An 11,225-nucleotide genomic window follows, 5' to 3' on the forward strand; every position below is an offset into this window, starting at 1 on the left:
TTTAAAATGTAATTTATTCCTGCGATTTCAAAGCTGAATTTTTAGCATCATTACTCCAGTCACATGATCCTTCAGAAATCATTCAAATATTCTGATTTGCTGCTCAAAAAACATTTATTATGATTATTATTATGTTGAAAACATCTGTGTAGAATTTTTCAGGTTTCTTTGATTAATAGAAAGTTCAGAAGAACAGCATTTATCTGAAATAGATTTTCTTTGTAACATTATAAATGTCTTTATCGTCACTTTTGATCAATTTAAAGCATCCTTGCTAAATAAAAGTATTAATTTCTATCATTTCCCAAAAAAAAAAAATTAAAATACTGACTCCAAGCTTTTGAATGGTATATGTATAATGTTACAAAAGCTTTTTATTTCATATGATTGCTGATCTTTGGATCTTTCTATTGGATCTTTCTTACTGTTCAACAAATGTGGTAGTGTATGTATGTAGCCTATGTATCACACTCATATCACATCTTGTTTTGGATAAGAATAAAACGTCAGGTCCGACAATATCGTGTCTTTTTTTATTTAAATCTAGATTTATTCGCATTGGCCCATGGAAACCTCTATGAACACACTTAACTTGGCTAAAAAAATCGCGGGGGACGAATTTACGTTTTATTAAAAAGTGTTTACGCATACACTCGTGGCGCGCAGCCGCGCACACACATTAGGATAGGTTAGATTCCTGCCTCCGTTGCGAGTCCCTATCAAGCACTTTACCAATTCAACTACTCTCTTCTTCTTCTCCTCCTGCCTGGCTCTTTGGCCCGCATCACTCACCGCAGAGCAAGCCTGTTCTTGATAAATCTCCTGTGAAAACGTGGGAAAAGCCGACGAGGGAGAAGTTGGGGTGATGCGATCTTTATATAGATGGATCAAAGTACTTCATCGCTCCGTCTATAGCGCATTGTGATTGGATGTTTACGCTGTCAGTACCGGAGACAAACAAATGGGCCACTGGCTGCTCGCTGTCCCTGCGTGATGGTTTTCAACAAAAAAAAACCTTATGTCGGCCCCTTAAGTGCGTCGGCCCACCGGGAAAATGCCCGGTATGCCCGATTACCAATCCAGCCCTGTCTGTAATTAACTAATTCTCTAGGATCAAGTTGTGTTTTTTTAATGAGAGGCTTAAGAACAGCCAGTTTGAAGGTTTTTGGGACATATCTTAATGACAATGATGAGGTAATAATATTCAGAAGAGGATCTATGACTTATGGAAGTACCTCTTTCAGTAGCTTAGATGGTATAGGGTCTAACAAACAAGTTTATACAATTCTTCCTCTCTTATAGCAGAGAATGAGTGGAATTGTTCCTCAGGGGATCTATGCGATACTGTTGCTGATGACTGCATTGTATTTATTTGATATCTAATAGTATTGATTTTGGAAGTAAAGTAGTTCATAAAGTCACTACTACTGTGCTGTTGGGAAATGTCTGCATCTGTTGATGCTTTATTTTTCATAAATTTTGCCACTCTATTGAATTAATACCTGGGGTTGTGTTTGTTTTTCTTCTAAAAGAGACTAAAAGTAAGCAGATCTAGCAGTATTTTATGCTTTTCTGTAGGAGGAAATACCTTCCCTCAATGCAATATGAAATACCTCTAGTTTTGTTTTCTTCAAGCTGCGCTCCATTTTCCAGGCTGCTCTCTTTGGGGAGTGAGTGTGCTCATTATACCATGGTGTCTGACTTTTGATCCACATATGAACCCTGTTTTTTCCAAAAGATACAGAACCCAAAGCAGGGTTCTTGTTTTGTTCACAAAGTTTTGTTAAATAAATATAGAGGAAGGAAAATATGCTGTTTTCTAAATCTAAAGTTTATGATGGTCAAATATATATAGCAATATCACATGAACAGGAGTACTGAAACTCTAGATACGTAGACTGACAGGTCCTTTATATGCAATCTGCTAGCAGTCACATTATTTACTACATGATACAAGCTGCTGAATCTGCAGTCAATGAGCTTGCCTGCTCAACATTTAAATAGTCTGGTTCTGTGTACGTGGTAAGCTGGTTTTGCAGCGCGCTATCAGAGCTCCTCTGAAACCCTCCACCTCCCCCAGCTATGTCACGGTGCGTGCGGGGAGATGAAGCGAGGACTCAATCGCTGGAGAAATGGTATTTTATTTTAGTAAAAAAAATGAAACAAACAAACAAACTCAAACCACCCCAAAGGGGAAAAACAGACAGGCAGGCCTAAAGCTGCACACATGCAGACACGAAACACACACAATGAGAAATGACGGATAAGCACAGGATGACAGACACTAGGAGAATAAATGGGAACCAAACGAGGAGGCTAACAGAGGGAGACACAGGTGGATCAACTTAAACTATAACGAGGTAACAAGATGGGAGGGGCAAGACAATCGACAGGAGAGAGCACATGGCAACAGACAAACACAACACAAGCCATGTGCTCACAGAACACAGTCATCTGGTGGCCCTCCTGGGCACACCCGCTGAAGACTGTGACAGAACCCCCCCCCTTAAGGAGCGGATTCCAGACGCTCCACCAAGAGCAATCCCGGAGGGAGGCGGAACGGAGGTGGATCAGGGGGAGGGATGGTGGGCCAGGCCCGTGTAGTGGAAGAGGCCCTGGGGATAGAGGTAAACCAGGGTGCCAGGGTGGGGCCGGCAGACCGGCAGGCAGCAAGAGCGGAGCCTGCCTCAAGAAGGGAGCCGGCAGGGCAAGCAGCTGGGGTACAGCTGACAGAGAGCGGAACATAAATGGAGCCGACAGGGCATGAAGCTTGAGCGGAGCCGACAGGGCGTGAAGCTTGAGCTTGGGCGGCGCCGGCAGGGCGAGGAGCTTGGGCAGTGCCGGCAGGGCGAGGAGCTTGGGCGGCGCCGGCAGGGCGAGGAACCTGGGCGGAGCCGGCAGGGCACCAGGCTCTAGAGAGGCCTCCCGGCCTTGAAGGACGGAAGAAGCCTTCTTCCTCCTCCTGTTTCCGAGAGGGCGGCACTGCAGCTTCGTCTGCCGCCTCCGGGGGCACTGCAACCTATTCGGCCACCACCGGGAGAGCTGCAGCTTCATCGGCCGCCTCCGGGGGCGCTGCAACCTCTTCGGCCACCACCAGGAGCGCTGCAGCTTCATCCACCGCCTCCGGAGGGGAACTGCAGCTTCGTCGGTCACCTTCGAGGGTGCTGCAGCCTCTTCGGCCACCTCTAGGGGTGGCGAGGTGGACCCATTCTTCCTCTTCCCCCTCCTCCGTTTCCGAGAAGGTGGCACTCCAAACTATTCGGCCACCACCGGGGTGCGCTGCAGCTTCATCGGCCTCCTCTGGGGGCACTGCAACCTCTTCGGACTTGTTTGTTCCTGAATGAATCAGAGGGTTTGAACAAATCATTTGAATGTAGGATTCACTCATAAAGTAAATTTTCACCACCTGATGGTGTAATGATGTAACCTGCAGAAAGAATGACAAAACAAGTCCCTACTAATACAAATTTTTGCATGCGATACAAACCAACACACAAACATGCTCAAATGGAGTGATCATTTAAAAATAAAGACATGTTTGAAATTATTTGAAATATATGTGGACATTTAATAGATTTTCTTTAGCTACAAAATTCGACAAGCTTTTAAAACTATTATATTATTATTATTATTAAGATACTGTACATTAATATTAAGATACTAGATGTTATACTTTTAGGTTACTTGGACACTGTATAATGCATGTGTATTGGAATCAGGAAACTAGGTCAAACTAAAAACAGGAACAAGGACACTCAAACTAAACGAAAACAGAACATAATCCTGACAGTATGTTGTTCAACCATATCTAGCTTCACTTCCTGTCCAAATGACTTCAGCCTATATACTCATAATGCAGCATTACGATTTCCGGAAACGCTCAAACACACACACTTACATGCAGATATATGCCTGCAAATGGAGAGCTTCTCATAACGGGATTGTGTAGGTATCATTCTTTCTTAAGAATCAATTTATCTTGTTTTGTCTTCCTTCATCTCCCAAATGATTGAAAATACTTCTTCGTAAATATTTCCTCTTTTAAATGGTGAATAATGTTTTGTCCTGATAGGAAATGCCTTTCCTTTTCAAATCTTGAATTAACCTGTTCTGTGGTATGAATGTACTAAAGTACATTCAAACTGATTAAAACATACTACAGTACTCACACATGCATACTTGATTGAAAAACACTGTTCATGCTAGCACAAAAAGGAAATATGCACGCGCGCACACACACACAACCATCTTTAACAGCATGTGTCAACAGTTAATGGATGGCATTAGTGGGTATTTAATTGAAATGACATTTAGCAGGTCTGACAAGAGGTTAATGGAGAAGAAAAAATATTTTAGTAGAAAGAAAGATGGACAGACAAAAGTTAGAATTGACAAATTAACAGGTTTTTACTGCAGAATTTTTTGCAGTTTCTTCTGTGGAAATTACAAACACTTTGAGAGTGTAGTTTTGAACAACCTAAGGGTGAGAAAATAATGACAATTTTTATTTTTGGGTGACTTGCTCCTTTAATTCTGCTGACTGCAGGATGTAGGAGGATATTCAATATGTGTATGTTTGCACACATGTTTGTGCATGTGTGTAGATAGAAGTGTTTCCTTTTTACCATCTCACCTGGCTGTATTTGAAATCAGCTGTTTGAAGCCAGCAGAGACAAAGTGAGGGGAAGATAAAAGACAATCTCTCCCTTTAACTACAGAGAGAAACTTTACTAGAGCACCGTTCAGTGCAGCAGATTGTTGAATGGGCGGCACCCCTCTGAGCAGAGATTTGATGCATTTATACCCTTGATAGAATATAAAATAGACCATATCTAACTAAAAGGCATGAACAAAGATGTACGATTGAGACTGCAGCTCTGAGGATAATGATGATGAGGAGCATGCAGCTGATAGCGGTGTTGCTAATCAGGCTCCAGCTGAACTAGGTTAAGTGCCACTATCCGTGTCTGATGTAACCAAACCCCACATTGAACCATCTCCATAGTTACCCAGCACAAGCACAGAGGGGTTTTGACTGAAGTGGAAAAGAGATAAAAAGGAAAACAATGACGTTAACTGAGGACAGGCAATGCAGATCTGGAAATGGTCTACTCGTGTGTCAGTAGAGTCCCTTTATTCAGGGCTTAAATTCATAAAATAAACAGGTTGAGTTTCATGTTTTGATATTTAGCATGGTGAGTGAGATGTTTTAAAAGGAATAGTTCACCCAAAAATGAACATTCGTTGAAAATTGACTCACCCTCAGACCAACCAAGACGTAGATGAGTTTGTTTCTTCATTAGAACAGATTTGGAGGAATTTAGCATAACATCACTCAGCAATGGATGCTCTGCAGTGAATGGGTGCCGTCAGAATGGGAGTCCAAACAGCTGATAAAAACATCACAATAATCCACAAGTAATCCACACGACCCCAGTCTATCAATTAACATCCTGTGAAGTGAAAATCTGTGTTTTTAATAAACAAATTCTTCATTAAGATGTTTTTAACTTCAAAACGTTGCTTCCTGCTAAAATACGAATCCTCTATCCATAATATTGCTTTCTCCAGTGAAAAACTCATCTTGTCTAAATCAAGAGAGAAATATGCACAGATCAAGCACCTTTTCAAGAGAAAGCAGTCCAAAACAGTTGTAAATAAATACGTTGGTGGATTTTGATGTGAGGACAACAGCAGATGGACTTTTTCACTGGAGGAAGCATGAATTATGGATAGACGTGATAGTTTAAAGTTGAAACGCCTTCTAATAAACAAATCCATCGTTAATGATTGATTTGTTTATTAGAAACACAGCTATTCAATTCACATGATGTTAACTGATGGACTTCAGTCGTGTGGATCATTGTGTTGTTTTTATCAGCTGTTTGGACTCTCATTCTGACGGCACCCATTCACTGCAGAGGATCCATTGGTGAGCAAGTGATGTAATGATAAATCTGTTCAGAGTAATACATTTTTAGCAAATAAATTTCAGCATAAATTTTCAGCAAATTAATTTTTGAGTGAACTATTTCTTTATTATTGAAGATGAAATCAGTGCACGTAGAGTGCATAATCATGTTGTCATGGGATTTCTGGATCAGTGGGCAGACAATGGCCGTCACATGCTGCGGACTGAACTTGAGTCATCAGGGTCATGTTAATCACAGAGAGGTCATCGAGCTCCATGGGCAATTTAATCTCTTCATACCTCTTTATCTTTAGGACTCAATGCTCTTATAGACAAGGACACTGTGGTCAGCTGAATTCTGAACTCACTCGTACATAATCATCTTATTTCTGGAATAACATTACATAACATTATTTCTATTGTGATTTCACTTAAAATACCAGCCTTCCTCCTAATGCCTTGTTTATGTGTTATGTTTTTACACTGGACTCAGAAATTGCTAGTAAATTTCACAAATGATTACAAAGAAATAGCAACACATTGAATTTAACATGAAATTTTTTCATGCAAAACACACTAAAATAATATTTGTTTTATTTACAACTACAACCTGATTTGAGCTCTGTGATTGACAGGATCAAATGAAAATGCTCCTCCAAAACAAAATTCCCATGATTCCTTAATGGGGATATTGAGCAGAGAAGAGAACTTGCTGTGTGTGGGATTGTAAACTACACAAAACAATGCAACAATCGTTTCTAAGGAAGCATTTCTGTGAGCTAAATGGTGTAAATATGAATAGATTAAACAAAAGAGAACACAAACTCAGCAGTTATCTAATATTAATCTTTATTTAAACTTACCAAATAAACGAATAAACAAAAAATTTGTACATATTAATAATAATATAAGTGTAATATCAAAATATCAATTCATTTTTGCAATGTTTAATGATGAAATCGAGGCATCAATCTTAAACAGAAATCTTAATAAAATCAAATCAAATTTAAAAAAAATTATTATAAGGGTTTTTCAGATGTATGCTCCAGATGTCCAGTTATTCATTAAAAAGGACTAAAAGTCACAACTGTCAATGTATGCCATTAAAAAAATCTTGATGGAGAACCAGTGATGGGAAGTGTTTTTAAGCCAAACACAAGACTTTAGTTACAGGATTATGAAAATAATACAGTAGACAAAATATAGACTATAAACATTGATACACATCAAAGCAGTTTCACTATGGGGGTTTAGATATTAAGAAAATATGATGAGTGCAATGTATATTGTGAAGTGGTTTAAGAATCACATCAATATTACTACAATATCTTAACTATTACTGTTAAAGTAGATATTATGTGAAAATGTACATGACAATTGAAGTGACTTATGCCTGTACGTGCAATACTTGCAGTCACAATATCAGAGTTGGCCTTCCCAGTATTTCCCAGCATGATTTGGTTTATCATTCATGCCTGTTGTACGGTTCAAACAAGTTTTATAATACTCAAGGATAGGTGTCTGTTTAAATTCCTAACCCTAAAAAAAAGAAAATAGTAATAGTACACAATGCTTAGCAGACACGACTAATTATAGCCAGAGGTTGAATTAAGCTGTCTAATAGGCAGTCTCTGTTTGTAGTCCAGTGCAGGACTCTAGCAGTTGTGCTTTGAAAATATTGTTTGTGTGCACAAACGCCTCTGATAATTTCAAGTCTGCAGAAAGTCAGATAGGGCTTGGAGATATAAGGACGTCCTTGTCCTCAGGCTGACTGACAGGCAGACATGTTTGAAGTTCTGCAGCAGTTATTCCTCACAAGCCTCAGCCAGATGGTGTGGAGAGAGGATGGAGTCTCCTCGCATAAAGTTTTCAGCCGCCGAGCGTGTAATGAATAATTTTCACATGAATGCAAGATTCACAGTAGTCACTGTAATCTTTTTAGAATATGCATTCACAGGCTTCTGTGATACATCAAAGTGGAGGGCATAATAACAAATCAATACATCTCTCACTAGATTGGACACGGATATGCAAAGTGTCCAAAAACTATTTGTATCACTTTGTGAACTAGTTAAATCAATTAGCTAAATCTAGTTAAAACTAATGAATTAGTTAAATCAATATTTTACATCCATTTATTTGATAAGTAGCCATGTATTAAGTGAACTAATACAGCTGGTCAATAATTCAGCTGGTCAATAAAGCTAAATAATAGAGCAATACTAGCTAACTGACTGTACGTTTCTTAATTGAGATCCAGGAACTGTTTTTGGTAACACTTTATTTCGATAGTCCACTTTAGACATTCTATTAACAGTAAGTAACTTTGCAATTACATGTCAACTAGCAGTTAGTAGAGTATTAGTAAACTGTCTGCTTAATATCTTCTAACACTTTCTTTGTCAACTTATTCTACTAACCCTAAACCTACCCTAACAGTCTACTCTGAGAGTTAGTAGACATGTAGTTGCAAATTAACGAGAATTAGTTGACATGTAGTTGACATGTAGTTACAAAGTTACTTATAGTTAATAGAATGTCTAAAGTGGACTATCGAAATAAAGTGTAACCCTGTTTTTTATACATATATTTTGAACAATATTCTGTACATTCATATTTTTTAAACTGCTCATACAGTTCGTTTTTGTTGTGTCATCCAGATTGATGAAATCGAGGCATCAATCTTAAACAGAAATCTTAATAAAATCAAATCAAATTTAAAAAAAAATTATTATAAGGGTTTTTCAGATGTATGCTCCAGATGTCCAGTTATTCATTAAAAAGGACTAAAAGTCACAACTGTCAATGTATGCCATTAAAAAAATCTTGATGGAGAACCAGTGATGGGAAGTGTTTTTAAGCCAAACACAAGACTTTAGTTACAGGATTATGAAAATAATACAGTAGACAAAATATAGACTATAAACATTGATACACATCAAAGCAGTTTCACTATGGGGGTTTAGATATTAAGAAAATATGATGAGTGCAATGTATATTGTGAAGTGGTTTAAGAATCACATCAATATTACTACAATATCTTAACTATTACTGTTAAAGTAGATATTATGTGAAAATGTACATGACAATTGAAGTGACTTATGCCTGTACGTGCAATACTTGCAGTCACAATATCAGAGTTGGCCTTCCCAGTATTTCCCAGCATGATTTGGTTTATCATTCATGCCTGTTGTACGGTTCAAACAAGTTTTATAATACTCAAGGATAGGTGTCTGTTTAAATTCCTAACCCTAAAAAAAAGAAAATAGTAATAGTACACAATGCTTAGCAGACACGACTAATTATAGCCAGAGGTTGAATTAAGCTGTCTAATAGGCAGTCTCTGTTTGTAGTCCAGTGCAGGACTCTAGCAGTTGTGCTTTGAAAATATTGTTTGTGTGCACAAACGCCTCTGATAATTTCAAGTCTGCAGAAAGTCAGATAGGGCTTGGAGATATAAGGACGTCCTTGTCCTCAGGCTGACTGACAGGCAGACATGTTTGAAGTTCTGCAGCAGTTATTCCTCACAAGCCTCAGCCAGATGGTGTGGAGAGAGGATGGAGTCTCCTCGCATAAAGTTTTCAGCCGCCGAGCGTGTAATGAATAATTTTCACATGAATGCAAGATTCACAGTAGTCACTGTAATCTTTTTAGAATATGCATTCACAGGCTTCTGTGATACATCAAAGTGGAGGGCATAATAACAAATCAATACATCTCTCACTAGATTGGACACGGATATGCAAAGTGTCCAAAAACTATTTGTATCACTTTGTGAACTAGTTAAATCAATTAGCTAAATCTAGTTAAAACTAATGAATTAGTTAAATCAATATTTTACATCCATTTATTTGATAAGTAGCCATGTATTAAGTGAACTAATACAGCTGGTCAATAATTCAGCTGGTCAATAAAGCTAAATAATAGAGCAATACTAGCTAACTGACTGTACGTTTCTTAATTGAGATCCAGGAACTGTTTTTGGTAACACTTTATTTCGATAGTCCACTTTAGACATTCTATTAACAGTAAGTAACTTTGCAATTACATGTCAACTAGCAGTTAGTAGAGTATTAGTAAACTGTCTGCTTAATATCTTCTAACACTTTCTTTGTCAACTTATTCTACTAACCCTAAACCTACCCTAACAGTCTACTCTGAGAGTTAGTAGACATGTAGTTGCAAATTAACGAGAATTAGTTGACATGTAGTTGACATGTAGTTACAAAGTTACTTATAGTTAATAGAATGTCTAAAGTGGACTATCGAAATAAAGTGTAACCCTGTTTTTTATACATATATTTTGAACAATATTCTGTACATTCATATTTTTTAAACTGCTCATACAGTTCGTTTTTGTTGTGTCATCCAGATTCTACACATTTTCGGTATATTCTCAGACATAAATGTAGAGGATACTGTACATTGATGCAGCAGTTTTATAACCAGAATTTCTACATCAGGAAAAACAAACTAGGCCTTCAAGTCTGAAGGCAATGTAAGACTGTTAAAGCCACTTTCCACAGATAAAATGTATCAAGAGTTTGATCTTAAAAAGTACAAAAGACTTTCACGTGTCTTTTTAAACCATGAATGTGCTATGAAAAGTGCTCAGATGTAGCATTGTGAGCACTGTTCTTATTCACACCTGCCTGCCAGACTGGCTGCTTGTGTTGCGTGTCAGTTTTGAAGTGAGAAGATTTTGTGAGAACCAAGACTTGTGGTAATGATAGACTTGTGACAACGTATTTATTAAAGTTCAGTTACGCTCAGCTGCCCCTGATGTTTCCAGGCTGCTGCACTTGACTTCTTCTGAAGGGAGAAAATGCATGCAAGTCATTTCTAAATGAACTTCTCTAAACTGAAACACATATAAGCAGACTTCAGGAAGCATATATTTATTTGTTCCTCTTTAGATCATTGCACACTGTAGTGTGGGTTAATGTTAATACCAATAATGAGAGAAAAAAATTAAATTTTTTCTGAATTATTCTCTTACACACCTGTACTCTGGCTGTGTGATATCTGGGTTTGTGAAGTGGACATGGGTGTGTGTGTTTGGCCGGAAGGGTCTGTGCTTCTCAGGTCATCTGGGGGCCAACGTAACTCTCCGCTCTCCACCTCTCCCTCTGTGGGCTCCACTACGATGGAGGGCAAACGCTTGAACACCTTGGGGTGGCGCTCCTGTGTGTCTGGGAAAATCTGAAAACAAATGATGATAGATTTTATCTGTTAGAGAGATGCTGAATGTTCCACTTACAGTAAGTTTACTGGCTTAAAGGGGTCATATGATGCGATTTCAAGTTTTCCTTTC

The 11,225-nt window shown here is 38.4% G+C and overlaps 1 protein-coding gene across 1 annotated transcript in view; it reads right to left on the reverse strand.

Moving 5' to 3' along the window:
• Positions 1-10,643: 10,643 nt before the first annotated feature.
• The window catches only part of LOC107589548 (protein LBH), a 5,519-nt gene continuing 4,937 nt past the window's right edge, over positions 10,644-11,225 (reverse strand). Inside the window, exons 3-4 of the mRNA XM_016278031.1 lie at positions 10,915-11,113; positions 10,644-10,723 (exon numbers count right to left, since the gene is read on the reverse strand). Of these exons, the coding sequence (XP_016133517.1) occupies positions 10,671-10,723; positions 10,915-11,113 (252 nt within the window). The 3' untranslated portion in view covers positions 10,644-10,670. The remainder of the gene's footprint in view (positions 10,724-10,914; positions 11,114-11,225) is intronic.

The sequence above is a fragment of the Sinocyclocheilus grahami genome, unplaced genomic scaffold, assembly GCF_001515645.1.
Source record: "Sinocyclocheilus grahami isolate Dianchi unplaced genomic scaffold, SAMN03320097.WGS_v1.1 scaffold117.1, whole genome shotgun sequence".
NCBI lineage: Eukaryota > Metazoa > Chordata > Actinopteri > Cypriniformes > Cyprinidae > Sinocyclocheilus > Sinocyclocheilus grahami.